Genomic DNA, 18157 nt, shown 5'->3' on the forward strand with positions numbered 1-18157 from the left:
CCGATCGGGAGTGCCTACCTCCGACTTGTTCTTTTGAAGACGATTCTTTCGCTGCTGTTCTGACATAAGTCCCGATGCAGAATTACCACGATGGGATGAGCCTCGAATCATGTAAAGCGAGACCAGCGTAGGTACTCACTAGGTAGCCGTCCTGTGATCAAAAGTGTCGAGGCAGTAGTGGAGAGTGATGGACTTGGGGATACATAGATAAGGGTGGGCAGTAAGCGATAACAGTAAACCGTGGGACGTGGAGATCAGTGGAGTTCAGGCTGGAGAAGCCAAACTTCTCTGATTGGACCCAGCTCTCAGCTTCCTGGCTCCAAACTGCTTAGCGTGATTTCTTTTCTGCAGATGCGCCATCCACGTGCTTAATGGGGCACGCACGGACAATATTTTGTACCGTGAGCCACGCTAAGCTGCATTTATTTTTGCGCTAACCTTCTTCAGCTCTGCGCTAAACTTCTTTTGCACATCCTTTTGAGCTCCCCACGCGCTTGGGCCACCGTCGTGTTCAACATCCATCGTCTACAAGTCAGAACGTGGTGTTCCACGCGGCTTCATCATCGACAACACAAAGCCCTAAGCGGGTAGGGCTTACAGCCTGCTTCTGCGCCTGTATCTAGCAGAAACTGTGCTGAAGGCTGCGAGGCGTCAACACGGTCAGCCAACCAGGGAAAGAGCAGGCAAACCCAGCCAAGCAGAGGACAACAGTATGGCGTCGGCAGAGGTTGTGCGCCCAGACATGGACGAGGCCATCTCGCCCCGTCAGGCTGCGCCCTCGATCGAGCAGGCCATTTCAACCATCGGACCCCTCAACAACCCCCTCAATCCTCTCGATCTACGCGTCGACCCCGATGCGCAGGCCACCGTTTCCGACTTCCTCGACTTCACCGAATACCTGCCCGCCGACATGACGCGCTCTCTAACCTTGATTGGGAAGCTGGACCAGACCTATCTCGACTCCTCAGATAGAATCCACGAGCTGACAACCCTCTGGGGCCAGCTTCCCAGCATCCCCCCAGCCGAGAGGACCAAGCCCGTCGACCTGCGGGGGGACATCTCGGAGAACCTACACCAGGCCCTGAACACGCGCGTCTACTCACTCGCCGAGGCCCAGCGCATGACCGAGATTGTGAACCGTCATTATTCTCGCGCCAAGACCATCCTGTCCAAACTCGACACGATGCTGGAGAACTATCCCGCGGCCGAGGAGCAGAAGAGCCCAGTGACAACCAAGTCACCACAGTTGTCGCGGGCGCCAAAGATAGCAGTGCGTGCCGATGGCCAGCGGGTCCGCAGACCACCGGTTCCGAGGATAACAGTGCCGGGGGAGGTACTCGCGCCCTACGAGCTGAACTATGATGCATATCTTTCAACCAGCGAGAGCAGTTCCGAGGAGGAAGAGGACCAAGTCGAGAAGTCATCCAACAGGGTTACACCCGCGCCCCAGGCGCGTATTAAGGTGGTGAAAGCGACCAAGACTCCGAAGCCCGGTAGGACACCTCGCCCGAGAAGCTCTGTGCCACCACCCAACCCTCCGGCTGCTGGATTGTCGACGAGCGCTGCCATGGCGCAACTGGCTCCCCCGCCAGACAATGCTGTAATTGGCAGTTCAGATGCCCCATGGGGCCAGCTCACTGCATATGAACTTGCTAGGCTCAGGAAGCGCATGAAGAAGAATGCGGCTTGGATCCCTAGTGACACCATGGTGGCGCGGGAGCTGAGTGCACTCGGGCGGGGTGTGGATGCCTTCAGGGCGGCAAAGCAGAAGGCCGAAGCGGAAGGGAGAGTCTTTGAGGGCCAGATGCCGGTACCCACCCTTGATCCAGACACGGGCGAGAAACGGATGCCCCTCGGAGCGCTGACATTAGAGGCCCTGGAGTCAGATGAAAAGAACCTGAGCAATCGCGGCATGAAGCTAAACGAGGCCAAGAAACTCAAGCGGGAGCTTCTGGCCAAGATGGCCGCCGAGGAAGCCGAGGAATCCGCTAGGAGATTCGACGCGATTGCGAAGACGCTCATGTCTGATGCTACTCCGGCCAACAACGTCCAGGACCAATCCGCCAGAACGACCGCCAGAGCAAAGGCCCAGAGGAAGCGCAAACGCGATTCCGCCCCCGACACTGATGTCGAGAAGACCGAAGGGGCTGCGGCCCAAGCCCAGCGACCTCAGTTCAAGCGTACAAAGACCGAGACCCCGGTCCCGCCGCCAATTCTAACCCCTGGCGCCTCGCAAATCAGTTCCCAAGAGACTCCGGCACCCCACGCTCAGCGTTTGTCGACCGCCGGCATTGTTCACTCCACCACGCCGATCCCCCTGCCGATACAAGGCCAAGACCAATCTATTACGGCCAAATCGGGCACGTCGGCAACGTCACCCGCCAGCAGCATCGCTGGCGGCGCAAACAACATTCCACCTGTCAAACTCCCGCCAACCGAAACGCCCATCCCTCCCCCAGTGCTCTCCCCCAAGAAGTCGACGACCCCAATCCTTCCTCCGGCTAGGGAGACGCGTCTGTCCCAAGCAGCGCGCGCGCAGCAGCAAACCGCACTACCAATCCCCGCCACACTCACCTCTCGCTCAACAAGCCCAGAGGTAGCTCCCAAACCGGAGCCTGACGCGGCAGGAGCAGCTATATCCGTTCCGTCCGCCGCACCCGCGCCCACCTCGGCCTCCTCGGCTACCACGACCACAACCGTGACGACCCGCCGCCCCGCATCCCGCGGCAAGGCCACCAGCCAGGAACCGCAGCCATCGCTTGCCGCAGACCGTCCCCGGCGCGCTAGCACCGCCCGCAACACCCCTGCGCCGGAGCAGTCGGCCTCCACAACAACCGCATCAGGCGCCCCAGCTGCAGGCGCTGCCGCCCGTACGTCCGGCAAGCGGACTAAGAGACCCGCGCCGGGCATCATCAGCCGCACCAACAGCGGTGGGAACAGCGCCGTGGGCATGCGCAAGGCCGCGCCCAGAAAGAAGAGAGCCGCGGGCGCAGGAGGCAGGCGGGCCGGTTCCGGCGCGTCTGCTGCGAGTAGCAGTGCTGCTGCTGCTGCTGCTACGAGCTCCACTGCTGCATCCGGAGTCGGGGCCGGGGCTGGGGCGGAAGTGCTGGAGGTGGAGGTTGACGATGAGGGCAATATCATCGACCCGGACGAACCCAGGTACTGCTTGTGCAACCGGGTCAGTTTTGGGACTATGATTCAGTGTGATAATGTTGATGTGAGTTGCTTTCTTTTCTTGCTCTTGTCGGAGGATGCGGTGGTGGATGACTGACTGACTGGACTCATTTACAGAACTGCAAGCAAGAGTGGTTCCATCTCGAGTGTGTGGGCCTCTCGGACATACCGGCGCGCACGACAAAATGGTACTGCCCTGATTGTAGGGTCTTGCTGAATATTGGCGAGAAGGGAGAAGTTAGCGCTCGTGGTGTGAAGGCTTGACATTCTTCCTTTCGAGAAGGTGATTATGGGTTTGATGTCTAGATTATGTATGGGTATATGTATATGTATGGGTATGGGTATGGGTAGGTATGGTTACAGGGTGGGTTGAGGTGTGGGATGGTTCAGCGGGGTGTTGCTCGTTTTATTCTACGTGCCTTCTTACTTTATGGGATCTCTAGGGGTGGTCTGAGATCAGTCCGGCAATTGCGCGGCGTGGATTTGCTTTTATTTGGTAGGCAGGTGGGAGAGGCACAAGACGCTTCAAGAGGCAGAGATGTTTATCCTGCAAAGGGCCTATGTATTGTATGTATGTACACATTCTGTACTGTACTACCGTATCTTACTGTACTACGTTACCGTGTCCCGGCACTCTGGTATGCCCGTAGTATGCGGCCGGCAGCGGATCCCCCGGACACAGCCGGCTCCGTTGCTCCACGGATCGACGAGCCAAGCGCGGCCCGAGGTCGGCGTTCCTGCATCAGCCAGACACGACGTAATCATTGCGTATGTTCTGAGTGACCAGACCACCAGAGCCAATTGCACGATAGGATGGGCTAGTTTCTGACGTTACAGCAGAAGCAGGAACCCTTCAAGCCTAAATCTGTGTCCACACCCGCACCCAGCAGCTGCGAACTAACTCCCTAAAGTCGAATTCCGGAACTCATCCCGGTCTAGTTCTAGAGTGTACAGGGGCAGTACCCCAAAGCTAGACACCGCAACCCCTCAACACCCAAAGCCAACCATGGGCCCTTCGCCAGTCCCTGGCGGCGAGTCAGGCTACGAGCCGTTTTACCCCAGCAATGTACGACTGGACGGGTCCGTCAAGCGCTTCATCAGCCATTTCTTCGAGGTATCCGACACGCCGGACACAGTCGACGAGTGGGTGGATCTTTTCCATGACGATGCAACAGTCATCATGGGCAAAGACGTTGCTAAGGGCAAAGATGGTTAGTAATTTTTGATGCAACCAATTTCCAAACATCTGATGAAGCTGAATGGACTGGACTGGGCCGCTAAACAATTACTTTGTAAGAGATCCGCAAGTTGAGAATGCGCATGTGTCGCGATGTCGAGGCGCGCAAGCATCGACTCGTCAAGGTGTTTCCGGCGAGCTTCTCTTCCACAAGTACAACATCCGTACCCCTGAATGAAGCCGAATTCATGTTGTTTGGCGCCGAGGCGTACCAATCGAGAAAAGACGGCCAAAAGTCGGTCGTCGACTGGGCTGGGCACGCACTGGTCTCGAGGGAGAAGGTAACTTCGCAGTGGAGATTCCACTTTTACAGGGTGTATTTGCAGAAGTGAAGGATGAGTATACGAAGTACAATATGTACCTTGAATGTGGTATGCTTGTGTATCCGTCCACCTAATATTACCTACGTCTTTCTCTAGACAAGACTTCTAAACAACCCTTGCCAACTTGCCTCGCTCTCTGAGACCGTTGTGTGCCTCCTGCTCGTCTGCTCATACCAGCGCCCCAACAGTGCCGAGCATGTCATCGCTCGTCATTGTTTTGCCCTCCACGGAGGTATTCGGGCTAAACTTCGCCTAAAGTTGCGAGGTATGTCCGTACGGCATGGCTCTATCCCGTATGATTTTCAAAGTCAAAGCTAGAGAAGCTTTGCCTGTCTGTCTGAGAGGCCGGATTGAGTAGAGTCAGCTCATTCATCCAAGTCTGGAACAGAATGACGTTCCATGGGCCTACACTAGGTGGTTGGCCTGCTTTGGGGTAGTGGAAGCTTACCGAATCGCGGGGATGGCTCATCACCGAACATTCGGCGAGATCACGCCGACAAGGTGTCGCGGGGTAAGCATCTTGAGGCCAACCCAGGAGGAAGGAACAATTTGGTGTAATTCCATAGCGTTCCTTCCCTCAGAGCTTCGCTTGACCGAGGTCACCAGCGACGGTCAGCCAGCAAGGCCAAAGGGTCACTCAACCTTGGGGTGTGACCATGGACTTGGAATGACGTAAGGCTGGATGGAAGTGAGGCCTCGGAAGCAATGGAACGGGCCCCAAATCCCAATATGGACGAGATGGGATGGCTTGTCCCAGAAACAGCCGGCGGCCTATGCCTATTGGTAATGATGTCCTCAAACTAACATTTGCTATCATCCACCCAACTAGCAGGCAGCTCTTCTTCTGAAGCATCACACCTTCAGCCCAGCAACATTTGGCATTTTTGGTTGATAGTTAACACCAGTTGAAGCGCCCAAGGTATCCGTCACGGTTGAGGTGCTTATCTCCCGACGTAGGCACTTGCATGCACTCCCGCTAAGCTATCCCCGCCGATAACTACCCTGGAGAACCCCAACAGTGGGCTGCAGCAGGCCCCACCAGCGTGAGACCCCAGACACGCCCAGGAACCGAGCCCCTCACCCAAGCCTGCCTCGCCTGCCTAACATTGGATTAGGTTAGTAGCGCTCTGGGCTGCAAGCCCCGCCTCGCACCTCAATACCTACGCGGCATCCGGGTGATAGCACCTGTCAACCCCCCTCTCCAGAAGCTCTCGCTCGGAGTCACAGCAGTCCCTCTGTTGACGCATCCCTCTGCCCCGTCATCTCATCTTTGACCTAGCAACCCTTCACTCCTTAAGGTACACTCTATACTGTAACGGCAATTCAAACTGACGAGCTTCCTGTTTCCTTGTCTATCCTGCATATAATCAAGGCGTTCTTCATTTTGTCTCTTGCATCTCAAAAGCCCCTTGGGAACCTTACCTAGAGAACTGTCGCTCCTTTGTCTTGCAACCTACCGCCGGCTGACCGACCACCGAGCGAACCTACAACGCGATATAGCCCAAACAGGCCGGCCTTCCATCTCTGTGATACATCATCGATCGCCAAACGCTGTGCAGCTACCCCTAAGTAACTTGCCGGATACATACCTAATAGCCCAGAGTTTGGAGTGCTCCGAAGTCGCTGTCACTATTCGGCACCGCCTCTGTCTTCGCTGCCAGGAGTGCCTGCTACTCCTCCGCGCGGGCAGGCCGCTGCTCGTCTCTAACTGCTGAATTGCCATTCATGCCAGGTTTGTCTCGTCCCGTCTGAGTCTCCCGCCGCCCGGTACCTTCGTGCCATTGTTGCACCATTGTCACTATTGTCTTTTGTCACAAATCTCCCCACTCTCTCTGGTTGGCTTTGCCAACTGCACGAACGCGTGGCTAACCGCCCGACCTGTAACAGGCTCCAAGAAGGACCGGAAGAATGGCAAAGAGGGTGGCAGCGTCGTCGCAGCGGTGACAAAGCACGCTGCTAAGTTCTCGTGGGTTTCCTTCTCCCTGGGACAGACACGGGTCAGCGGCCGGATTGGTCATCCCGGGGTTGGTTGAGGACTGAGGCCGACAAGAACTGACCACGTCACTAGCAATGGGAATGCCACCAAAGACTTCTCGTCGAGCCCCTCGCCAGTGGTCTCTCCGGAGATAAAGCCCACCAGCCTCCCCTCCTATGACAACCCGGTTAGCTCGCCGTTGCTCGACGCCGTCTCCTCGACCTCCTACGCAACAAGCAACTCACCAAGTGCTAGGGAATGGGCCCGAGGAATATCCGCAGGCATGGCTGGGTCACCCGGAAACCTCATCAGCTTGATTGGGGAGTCCCCGCCCACGGCTCCTTCTTCCTACGAGGATACACAGGGTATCAGGTCTGGCTGGTCTTCGCCGCGGCCGGTTGTCGGTTTCCACCCGCCCTCCGCCTCTACCCCGAACGCCGCCCGCCGCCCGCTTAGCTTTCACATGGATGGCCGCTCTACCTCGCCGCCGGATGCTCATCTCCAGCTTGCCGCTGCTGCGGCCAGACGAGGTTCGATGCATTCCCATTACGCTCAGATGCGTGGAAGCACGAACCCGCCCCTTCCACACCAGCCACAACCGCACTTTTACGGCGCCCCTGCTCTCGAGATCGATATGCAACCGAGGTCCGGGATGAAGGCAGGTGAAAAGGGCTATTGGTTGGGCTTTGATACTCTATCCCCGCCGAATGCCGACTGCGTCCCTGGAAAGGACAACGTAGTCCTTGCCGGCTATGAGGGAGGCCTGGAGGTGTTCTCTGTTGGGAAACGAGGCCCTGAAACGTATGCCAGCCTGAAAGGGCTGCGCGGAGGAGTCTATCACGCTAAGGTCCTGCCGTGGACACCAGCTAGCGCTGGCATTTTCCCGTTGGTGGCTGTGGTCATTCACGGACCCAACATCCCACTGCCGCCTGCCGAAGTCACGGTCGAAGGCGACTATGACGCCGTTTCGGCCGACAGGTCTGAAGCCATGACGAATATAGGTTCGGACTCGGCAACCCGGAATATCGGCAACAGAATGGCCGCTGGCTTCGTTGAGTCCTACCAGACGACGGTTGAGGTGTTTTCTTTGAAGACGGGCCGCCAGGTGAGCGTCCTCCTTGAGGCGCCTAAGATCCCCTTAAAGTCGCCCATCACCAGTCCGAGCTTCCAGGCGCCTCCCCCAAGCGGTGCGTTCCACATCCATGCAGATGGAGGCACTATCGTCGTGTCGTCCGGCATCACCGGCGAATGCTGGGTCTATCGGCAAACTTCTGCTTTGGGCGAACACCCATTTCACTTCAGGTGCCACGGGAAACTGTGGACTACCCTTCAGCAGCCCCCGAAAGGGGACGCCGCACAGGAGGCTGAGCGGGGCCGTAGTCCCATCCCGCCGCGTGCCCGACCGCAGGCTGCAATTCTTAGTGTCAGTGGAAGATGGATTGCCTATTGCCCTGCAGCTCCATCTTCCCAAATCTCCTTGCGAGCGCATGTCCCGGTGCCTGCGCACGGCCGTGCTCCAGGACTGGTCTCCATGACGCCTCCGCAACTACCACCGGCCAACGCGGATGTCGAACTGCCCTTGTCTGAGAGCGTCATGAACAAGATCATGCGAGACGCCACTCAGGAACTAATTCAAGGCGCCAAGTGGTTCGGAAAGCAGGGCTGGCAAGCCTGGAACAACTACTGGAATCCGCAGCCCAGTCAGCAACCCCGATCACCAACCCTTCCACCCCAGAGCTGGGGTGGCCAGGAGACAGCCCAATTTCCCCCGACACATGGGACCGTCGCTCCGCCGATAGCGAAAGAGCCAGGTATGGTGTCGATTTTGGATGCTGAAAGCCTCAGTTCTTTTGCGAATCCACATCCGCTTGCGACGTTCAGCATTCCCCACGGCTGCAGCTTCCTGTCCTTTGCGCCCTCGGGCCTTTTCCTGTTCAGCGCGAGTAGCAAGGGCGATGTACAGACGGTGTGGGATCTGATGCGTATCCAGCAAACCAAATCATCAGCGCTCCAGGCTACTGGCTTGCCCTCGGGTGGTCCACGGGTACGCCAGGTTGCACAGTTCTCTCGTATGACAGTGGCACGCATTGTCGCCGTGGCGTGGACGCATCCCAACGGCGAGCGTGCGGCCATGGTTACCGAACGGGGCACAGTCCATTTACTGGATCTCCCATCAAGCGCCTTCAACTGGCCTCCCCCACGCCGTCGCCGGTCGCAGGAAGCGAAGAACCAGACTGTGGAGGGACCGTCTTCAGCCGTCGCACTCGCATCGAATGCATTGAGCTCTGTCCGGGACGTTGCACGGCCGCTCATTAACCGCCAGCGTCGGAGCAACTCCAATGTCCCGCCCCTGACCGGCTCGGGCATTGGAGAATACGCCGCTCATGGTGGCAAGGTCATCGCTGCTGGCATCAGCCATTCTCTAGGCAAGACTGGTAACGCCATCAGCCAACTCAGGCACACGGGAGAGAACAGGGCATCACTCCCAAGCTCGGCCGCCCCGCCTGGACCATCGTGCGTGGCTTGGGTCACCGGAAGGAAGGGCCACTCGCTCTTCGTCCTCGGCGGCGGCCTCGTGCGTACATTCCCGACGAAGACTCGGAGGGTTTCCTCGGGAAGCGACAAGCGGGCCCCACGCCTTTCCCGATACAAAGACTTCCAGCTCCCGTTGCTGCCGGACGACACTTTTTCGCCGGTTGTCAGGGCTATCCTGGATCCTGATGAGTACATCGACCACGCAGAGCGGAACCTAGATGCAGGTACCAGCACCATGGTACTCAATCAGGCCCGGCTCCGCAGGCAGTCTCATGATGTCAGCGCGGAATCATCCATCCCTCAAGCCGAGATCGAATCTAGTTCACCGTACCAACCATTCCACACGGACAGGCGGGTGGTGCAGTACGAGATAGTGCCCTCATCTCTAGGCCCCGCCCAGGACCAGCCCGCAATGTCTATCACCGCTCTTTTGGCAGTGACGTCGCTGGAGGACAGCCCAGAGACGTTGACTCCACGTCGAAAGAAAGGACCCAAACCTACGCAACAAATATTGGCTCAGACACATGACGCTTCACCATCGACAACAGTCACCACATCAGGAGGCGCATCTACGCCTACCGGGGCGTGGGCATTTGGACAACCCGTCAAAGCGACTAAGCTGGATCTGGGTCTGCCGCACCTGCTGGAGGACGAGGCGGTTACTGTCCCGCTGGACGCGTCGCGCGCGCTACCAGCTTCTGCTATGGAAAGGATCCTGCAGCGGACTGGTGACGACGAGGCGCAGATTGTGATCACCACGCGGCGAAGGCGTGGAGCAAGCGCTCCCGAACACGATGACGGGTTCTTTGAAGACGATTGCGAGGTGCTTGATTTTGCTGACCAGAGGGTCTGAGAGTTGGGCATTGGGCTGCTTTTGGCTAACCTGGATGGGCTCAGCAAGTGGGAGCAGACGGGGTATTGTTCAGCCTGTCTTGTCTGTCTTGTTGTCTGTCTGTCTGTCTCTGTCTCTCTGTCTGGGTTTGGTACTGTCCTCTCGGCCTTGCGTTGTGTTAGGCTTCCACTGCACTGCATCTGGTTTTCTGTAACCCCTACACGCAGTGGCTGCATACTACTGTAGCTACCTTATACTATGCTGGGTTATCCCTAGAGACTGGACACTTGGCAGATCAGTCATTGCATTTTGGGCTGGTCGAGACAGCACACTGGTAGTTGGACCTTTTCATCAACGGGTTGCCACTCCACTACTTTGCTTGGGCTTCTAGACGGCGCCGCTGGTCGGGGGTTGGGAATGGGATTGGGTTGTTCTTGTGCTCGATGGCTGTGTTAGTGGTGGTTTTGTGAATGCTACTGCTGGTAGGGACGTCCACGCCACATCAACATGGCCCGGCTGGTCTTGGGTGCCAGCGTGGCTTTGTTGGCAATGGATCCAGAGAGAAGTAATCCATTGCACTTTTGAGTGCGCTATGTGCTGGGTGTGTATCTGGCCTTAGGCCTGAGACTCGGATGGAAGGACGGAAGAGTTGAGGTAAGTTAGATATATAGCTGCTAATCACCTGCCATAGTTATCGCAAGATCCTATATCCTCCGTCAGGCTAACTAGAATATGAGAATTTCGACAAAGGAGCTGGCTTACTGGGTAGTAGTCATGGAGATCAGGGGTGGATGGGCTGTCCGTAGTTCTCCTCCTTCGTTGAACTAGCGGAGATGGTTTGGAGTACTTATGGGCAAATCGAACTAGCCGCTGAGATATTGGAATTGCGAAAATATTGGGTATTGTATTCGTCGTGAAAGCTCCCCCCTATATCATACATGTCCCGACGTGTGGGGACGGCTCATGGTAGGAGAAGTAACCTACCCACCCGCTTTTTGGTCTAGATTATGATATAACAACCCTCCCCCGTCTCCATATCACCCAGATTAACAGACCTACGCCATATCGAGTCCAACCAAACAACAACGGGAGATGGCCATCATGCAATCACGCCTTCTTCTTGGCCGCGGCTTTGGCTTTGGCCGCCTTCTTCCTGTTGCTGCGGATCATGACGACGCTGAGGAAGGAGCCGACGACGGCCGAACCGAGGAGGATCAGGATGACGGGAATGCGAATCGCCCACACGCGGGGAGGGAAGAAGTTTTGCAGGGGGTGGTCTGAGTCGACGAAGGGCTGTTTTTGTTTTCGGGCGGTTAGTATAGCTGTTCATGCATATTGTATGATGGGGCAGGCGCCAATAAGATGGAGAGTCGTACAATCAAAAGTGTCCAAATGGTGTAGTAGAGAAAGACTACCGAGGCGGCCACGAGCATGGCGAGGCCGACAAGTTTGTCGAGCTGTTTTACTTTTTTGTTAGTCCGGTTTAAGAAGGATGGAAGGTGTAAAGGATCGACGGACCATTGTTGAAGTGGGAAGAGAATTGTGTGTAGAGATTGCTTTTGGGCGTGCAAGGAGGTGATATAGTGCCGAGAATGTTCTCTACTCCTATGGATTCGTGGTTTCGAGGTTGCAATTACATGGCTCGAATGACCACGTTCGTCAAGGTCCCAAGTCCACTCTGCGGTTGTGAAGGTTGTCGCGCCACGGTTGCCTTGTGGAGCTCCCCTAGAGCGGGACCCGGCAGGCAATGCGATGATTAGACCCACCTTAATTATCCTTTTCTTGGCAGCCCAGCCTCGTCAAAAGTGAGCTCCTGTAACATTTGCTTGCTCGTCCTTGCCGTCATCACGCTTTGCCCTCCATCAAACTAAAACGTCATTCATTGTAGGGTGTGGACACGCTGCCATTACGTGCGTTATCGGCAGATGATATTCTATCTACTCTGAACAAGGAACGGTTTGCTTGAGTCGAGGAGAGGACCAGATGGCGTCGGCGACGATAGAGTCGCCATCGCGGCCCCAGATGGAGATGGACGACCGGTCACCGAGCGAGCGTCCCCAATCGCCGCCTCGTCGTTATCGGTCAGTATCCCGAGACTCGCGCGACTCACGGGACGCCTCACCGCCGCCGCGACGCCGGATTTCCAACGACCGTTCTTTCTCACCACATCCCCGGGACCGGTCCCATTCTCGAGACTCACGGCGCTCACGAGATATCTCCCCTCCTCGTCGCAAACGGTCCTTATCCCAAGAACCCCGAGACATCTCCACCCATCGTCGCAACCGATCTTTATCCCGAGAACCGCGAGGTTTACGAGACGCTTCGCCGCCGCGTCGAGAACGATCACCGGACCGATTTCCACCAAGAAGACAGTCGCCGCCTGCTCGCCCGCGCCGCGATGCCGACCGATACCGACCAGCCAAGAAGGAGCGCACGCCGCCTCCAGAACCCCCGGCCAAGACGGAGGAGGAAAAGCTCGCCGACGCGAGGGCCGAGTACCAGAAGTTGCTCAACCTGCGCAGCCAGGGCGTGTATATGCCCCCTCATAAGTTGCGCGCCCTCCAGGCTGCCATCACCGACAAGAGCAGCAAAGAATATCAGAGGATGGCCTGGGACGCCTTGAAGAAATCCATCAACGGTCTTGTCAACAAGGTCAACACAGCCAACATCAAGTTTGTCGTGCCGGAACTGTTTAGCGAGAATCTCATCCGTGGCCGCGGCCTGTTCTGTCAGAGTTTGCTCAAGGCCCAGCATGCTAGCTTACCCTTTACTCCGATCTATGCCTGCTTGGCTGCCATCTGCAACACAAAATTGCCCCAGGTGGGCGAGCTGCTGGTTAAGCGGTTGATCATGCGATTCCGAAAGGCATTCAAGCGGAACGACAAGGCCGTGTGTCTGTCTTCGACCATGTTTATAGCCCATCTGGTGAACAACCAGGTAGTGCACGAGATGCTGGCGGCTCAGATCCTGCTTTTGTTGCTTCAAAAGCCAACCGACGACAGCGTCGAGATTGCCGTTGGGCTCATGCGCGAGGTTGGCTTGTTTTTGGAGGAGATGTCCCCTGCGATTGCCCACGCCGTTTTCGACCAGTTCCGCAACATCCTGCACGAGGCCGACATCGACCGCCGTACGCAGTACATGATCGAGGTCTTGTTCCAGGTGCGCAAGGACAAATACAAGGATAACCCGGTTATCAAGGAGGAGCTGGACTTGATTGAGGAGGAGGACCAGATCACCCATCGTATTGATCTGCTCGACGACTCCATCAACACCGAGGACAGTCTCAATGTTTTCAAGTTTGATCCAGATTGGGAGGCCAACGAGGAGGAATACAAACGATTAAAGGCAGAGATCTTGGGCGAAGGGAGCGATGCGGAGGACGAGGACGAGGACGAGAGCGAGAGCGAGTCTGAGGAAGAGGACGAGGAGCAGAAGGCGATCGAGATCAAGGACCAAAGCAATGCGGACCTTGTCAACCTCAGACGAACCATCTATCTCAGCATTCAGTCGAGCGCGGACCCGGAGGAAGCCGCCCACAAACTGATGAAGCTTCGACTGCCTCCCGGCCAGGAGCCCGAGCTAGTCTCCATGATTATTGAGTCGTGCGCGCAGGAGAAGGTGTACCTGAAGTTCATGGGCCTGCTAGGAGAGCGATTTGCACGGTTGAACCGGATGTGGATGGATCTGTTGGAGGAGTCGTTCGCAAAGTACTACTCGACCATCCATCGCTACGAGACAAACAAGCTACGGAACATTGCTCGCTTCTTTGGCCATCTCCTCGCCACGGATGCCATCGGTTGGCACGTCCTCTCAGTCATCCACCTAAACGAAGAGGAGACCACATCGGCGAGCCGCATCTTTGTCCAAATCCTTCTGCAAGACCTGCAGGAAAATATGGGCACGGTCAAGCTGAAAGCGCGGATGAGCGACGAGGCGCTACAGCCCAGCCTGCAGGGCATGTTCCCTCACGATAACCCGCGCAACATTCGTTTCGCCATCAATTACTTCACAGTTATCAAGATGGGTTTCCTGACGGACGAGATGCGAACATTCTTGGCCAACATGCCCAAACCTGCACTGCCCGCGGCCCCGGTAGAGTCCGACACGGAGTCGGCTTCGAGCTATTCTTCCTACACCCGCTCTTCTTACTCCTCCCGCTCGCGGTCCCGCTCAGTTACTCCCCGAAGGGCCATTGATCGTGGGCGCTCCGTCTCGCGGACTCCACCACGGAAGACGAGAAATAGGTCATACAGCCGCAGCCGCTCCCCGTCTTACTCCCGCTCGCGCTCGCGCTCCCGTTCTCCCCGCAGCTACACTCGCAACGTCGCTCGTAGAGGCCGGTCACCTTCACGGTCTCCTTCCCGCTCTCCGTCCGGCTCTCCGTCCCGCTCTCGTGCGCGCTCCCTTTCTCGCTCCCCTTCCCGTTCGCCTCCTCCACGGCGCCGAGCCCGCAAGAATTGGAGCCGGAGCCCGAGTCGCAGCCGAAGTCGAAGCAGGAGCTACTACTCCCGCTCACCAACACGCTCACCTTCGCGCTCGCCCCCACCGCAACGCCGTGTCCGGGCGCGCACCCGCAGCAGGTCTTGGTCGTCTCGTTCTCGCTCACCTAGCCCGCGCAGGGCGCCGTCTTATGGCAGGGTGGGGAGAGACAGCAGGTCACCTGTGGGAAACAGCCCACGCAGGGCACCTTCTTACGGCAGGGGGAGGAGAGACAGCAGGTCGCCCGTGGGCAATGGCAAGCGAAGGTACTATAGCAGCTCGAGGTCGAGGTCGAGGTCACCGCCGGTGCCTGCTAAACGGGGTAGGGTAGATAGGTAGTGACTAATGGGCGTGTCCGCTTAATTTGCTCAAATAAGAATTTGGTTATGTGTTTCTGTTTGCAAGTACGTATCTGGTTTCATCGGCGTCTGGCAACGCTTCGATTTGTTGATATGTGAAGTTGATGGCATGGTTCTATTACCCGACTGTAAGCCTAAGATGATACTCTCGGATGATTTGTATCACTGTCGTGGAATATCCACATCGAGAATGACGGGATGCAGCATGGAGGAATTTATCCAGCAGAATGAGGAAAGTGGTCGTTCGCAGAAACTGTTGTATCTCGCAATGGATTATCCAGTCAGACTGATGAATCCTTCTCTTCCCAGGCTAGAAACGCCGCTGAGCAGAGGTGAGCAGCGAGTCAACCGATGCATATGCGTCTCGAAGCCGCCGCCCCTGAGCAGTTCAGGGAATATCGCCTAGCGTACACAAACAGATTTGTCCAGCGCACAGCGACTGGAAGCCATCGTACCGCTTAGACACCCACGCCATCATGGAAGACTTCCTAAACACCCTGCGCACCAAAGGGAACAGCGGCTAAACCCGCCCGCCCGCCTGTCACTCACCGCAGCCCCTGAGATCTCCATGCGCCAAACGGCGATCATGTCGCTGTCTAGACCAACCGTAAATTTCTCGCTTTAGGCCTTATTCGTCAAGAAGCCACAATGAACAGGAACCACGGCTGATGCTGGTATCCGCGACGACGGGACTGGGTAACCATGGGGGGGACATGGTGAGGTTTAGCTGGCATATGTTGCCATGTCGAGAGGCGTATACCGCCAGGACACCTATACTTCCCTGGTAGTTATCTGCATTGTCAAGCCCTTTTCTTTGGACGCCTGGTCTTGACTACGACGCATTAGATAGAAAACTACTAGCAAAATGTACCGCTCGCCGCCGTCACACTGTCAGTGTGCGCATATCTCGATCTAGAAACGGGCAACCGCATCATCATCTTCCCCAAGCAGGATCATGAAGAGGTCTCTCCGCCTCGTGGTACTGGCGCTTGCCGCCGCCGCCGCCGCTGCAAATTCCTCAACAGGAACAATTTTAAACACACTCCAACCGCAAAGACGGCCACCCTCTATCCAGCAACGCGAGAAAGCAGTAGACTCCTGTCCTCTCCTGCACATCATAGCCGCCCGCGAGACGACAGCGCCACCGGGCTTTGGCTCGGCTCAGACCCTCGTCGACCTCGTCACGGGCGCGATTTCGGGCGCGGGCACCACCACCATCACGGCCGAAGCCATTGACTACCCGGCCGCGGGCGGCGAAGGGTACGCGGGCAGCGTGACGGTGGGCGTGGCGGCCGTGGTGCGGCAGACGGCTGAGTTCGCTGCGCGGTGTCCCCGTAGTGCTATCATCATGCATGGTTACTCGCAGGTGAGTTTCATTTTTGGTGATGTGGTGGTGGTGGTGGGGGAAGGCGGGTACAGGGAGGGGTTGGTTAAGGGGCAAGGAGAAAATGGTCATGGCTAATAATAATACCCCCTGGCTATGGCCGGTGGTTGGTGGTGGTTTCTAGGGCGCGCAAATCATCGATGATGCCTTTTGCGGCGGACCGGATTTCCCGAGCCTGAACTCGTCGGTGCCGCTCGTCACGCTCGCCGTCGCCCGTAACGTCCTCGCCATAGTGCTCATGGGCAATCCCAGGCACGTGCCGGGGCTGGTGTTCAATGCTGGAAATGCTACCGCTGGAGGGGTGAGTGGGCTTTCCTCCCTACCTGGTTTGCTACCTGGCCCGCCATATCTGGACAGTCTGCTAGCAAAACGACGCCGTAGAAAGCAGATTTTGCTGACCTGGTGCGTACATTAGTTCGCCGCTCGACCGAGGGACTTCCGCTGTCCGGTGTTTGAGGACAGGATCCAAGCCTACTGTGACGATCCGGACCCGTTTTGTTCCAACAGCACCGACGATGCCACCCACGAGAGCTACGGGCAAGTGTATGGGAAGCAGGCGCTGGGGTTTGTGATTAGTAGACTGATAATCTGAAAACGGAGGTTGGTATTTGATGGCTTTTCGTCTTTCTCAGGGCCGTATGGGATGGCACTTTGGCGTACGACGCGCCATATAAGACCCGATGAGATTAGACACGTGTAGAAGAGATGAAGGGGAGCGACAGACCTGTATCGAACTGTATATAACGTTTAGCACATAGTGACGTTATCTAGTGTAGTTCATCCCATCACCGCTGCCACATGCTGTAGTTCATGCCAAACAGAACTGCGAGGCACGTGTGATTCCGCGGATGGTTCGTCCGGGAGAGCAGGAAAGAGCATCTGATCGAAGGGAGAGTCAGGCAATCAAGGTCCGTCTGACGTCTGTGCGGTCGACACAGTACCTTAGTTACATATCTGAAATTCCATTCTCGTTAGCTCAATTACCAGACATGTACCGGTGCCAAAGACATCGCAGGGTCAAGATGGCGATTCATACTAGGGTTCGCTGTTGGCAAACAACTACTCTACGCTGTATGTGTGTAGTGTGAGTTTGGGCTGCTGATGAAGCTGAACAATAGCCCAGCAGGGGTACTGTATCGTACCTACACCAGGTATACGAACACGTATTGTATTTTACTCAGGCTTGGTGGGGGACCTTGTTCGGGGTGACGTAAGTTACGTAACCGTACAGTACCAATACACTAACCACAGCAACTGCCGAGGTCGAATTCCTGTTCAACCTGCTCAAAAACACGAAGTGACTGCTCACGAGACTATATGACTTTGTTCTACATCGTTCCAGAGCACTCTACCTACCTCTGTCCTTTACGACCCGCGCGGGGCCCGACACTGAACAGCGTACTTTGTAAACCCGGAGACGGCTGTGATCGTCCAGGAACGGACACCGCCTTGGATTGAGCAAGGACCATGGCCGATGCATCGAGACAGCCAAAAACTTCAACGAGCAATCCGTTTCCGACGGTCCGCTCCAACCGGATGATCCCAGCTCAGGATTGGCTTGGAAAGTCGTCGTCAGCATGAATTCCCGGATATGTGTACGAAACAGTTTTCTGCACCCTCGGTAGCCGGTTTTGTCAAACCCCCAAGGCTTCGCTCGCATTTCCATTTGTGATTGGACTGTGAGAAGAAAACGATTGCACAGCACGACTTTCAGCGTTTTCTTAGCAGCTGTTTCAGATGAATTCAGCACTCCGTGCGACGTACCCCGCCAAATGCCAAGCCCAAGCCCCGTGGTCGTCACCGCCTTGACGGCTTCCAATCAGTTGGCAGCTCTCCATGCGTCCTCCGACTTCTCTCTC

General features: G+C 56.6%; 5 protein-coding genes across 5 annotated transcripts; 4 read left to right on the forward strand and 1 right to left on the reverse strand.

Annotated features, from left to right (window-relative positions):
* Positions 1-509: 509 nt before the first annotated feature.
* Positions 510-3787, forward strand: N656DRAFT_777296 (uncharacterized protein). The gene is made up of 2 exons (XM_064814793.1): positions 510-3217; positions 3292-3787. Exons 1-2 carry the CDS (start codon positions 713-715, stop codon positions 3436-3438), a joined length of 2652 nt encoding a protein of 883 aa, XP_064671711.1. The 5' UTR covers positions 510-712; the 3' UTR covers positions 3439-3787.
* A 393-nt stretch (positions 3788-4180) lies between these two features.
* N656DRAFT_796640 (uncharacterized protein) lies at positions 4181-10097 on the forward strand (the record flags this gene model as incomplete). The annotated part of the gene is made up of 3 exons (XM_064817553.1): positions 4181-4385; positions 6622-6700; positions 6803-10097. 3 exons carry the CDS (start codon positions 4181-4183, stop codon positions 10095-10097), a joined length of 3579 nt encoding a protein of 1192 aa, XP_064671712.1.
* Positions 10098-10949: 852 nt separating this feature from the next.
* On the reverse strand, positions 10950-11612 carry N656DRAFT_777300 (dolichol phosphate-mannose biosynthesis regulatory). The gene is made up of 3 exons (XM_064814794.1): positions 11595-11612; positions 11453-11533; positions 10950-11369 (listed from the first exon to the last, which is right to left on the reverse strand). Exons 1-3 carry the CDS (start codon positions 11595-11597, stop codon positions 11184-11186), a joined length of 270 nt encoding a protein of 89 aa, XP_064671713.1. The 5' UTR covers positions 11598-11612; the 3' UTR covers positions 10950-11183.
* A 277-nt stretch (positions 11613-11889) lies between these two features.
* On the forward strand, positions 11890-14686 carry N656DRAFT_843716 (MIF4G-domain-containing protein; the record flags this gene model as incomplete). Its single annotated transcript, XM_064819104.1, has 2 exons — positions 11890-14168; positions 14411-14686. The coding sequence occupies exons 1-2, from the start codon at positions 12060-12062 to the stop codon at positions 14684-14686; spliced, it is 2385 nt and encodes a 794-aa protein (XP_064671714.1). The 5' UTR covers positions 11890-12059.
* Positions 14687-15977: 1291 nt separating this feature from the next.
* N656DRAFT_682159 (carbohydrate esterase family 5 protein) lies at positions 15978-16881 on the forward strand (the record flags this gene model as incomplete). The annotated part of the gene is made up of 3 exons (XM_064810570.1): positions 15978-16280; positions 16423-16599; positions 16714-16881. Coding segments are annotated over 3 exons (648 nt in total), but the record flags the coding sequence as incomplete, so codon positions are not given.
* Positions 16882-18157: the final 1276 nt, after the last annotated feature.

The sequence above is a fragment of the Canariomyces notabilis genome (assembly GCF_033297395.1).
Source record: "Canariomyces notabilis strain CBS 508.74 unplaced genomic scaffold N656scaffold_6, whole genome shotgun sequence".
NCBI classification, from domain to species: domain Eukaryota; kingdom Fungi; phylum Ascomycota; class Sordariomycetes; order Sordariales; family Chaetomiaceae; genus Canariomyces; species Canariomyces notabilis.

Bases quoted from the DNA above. Each gene is read 5' to 3' on its own strand.
- N656DRAFT_777296 (XM_064814793.1), top strand. From the start codon at position 713: ATGGCGTCGGCAGAGGTTGTGCGCCCAGACATGGACGAGGCCATCTCG. The intron at 3,218-3,291 runs GTGAGTTGCTTT...ACTCATTTACAG, and splicing joins TTCAGTGTGATAATGTTGAT to AACTGCAAGCAAGAGTGGTT.
- N656DRAFT_777300 (XM_064814794.1), bottom strand. The intron at 11,370-11,452 runs GTACGACTCTCC...AAACAAAAACAG, and splicing joins CCATTTGGACACTTTTGATT to CCCTTCGTCGACTCAGACCA.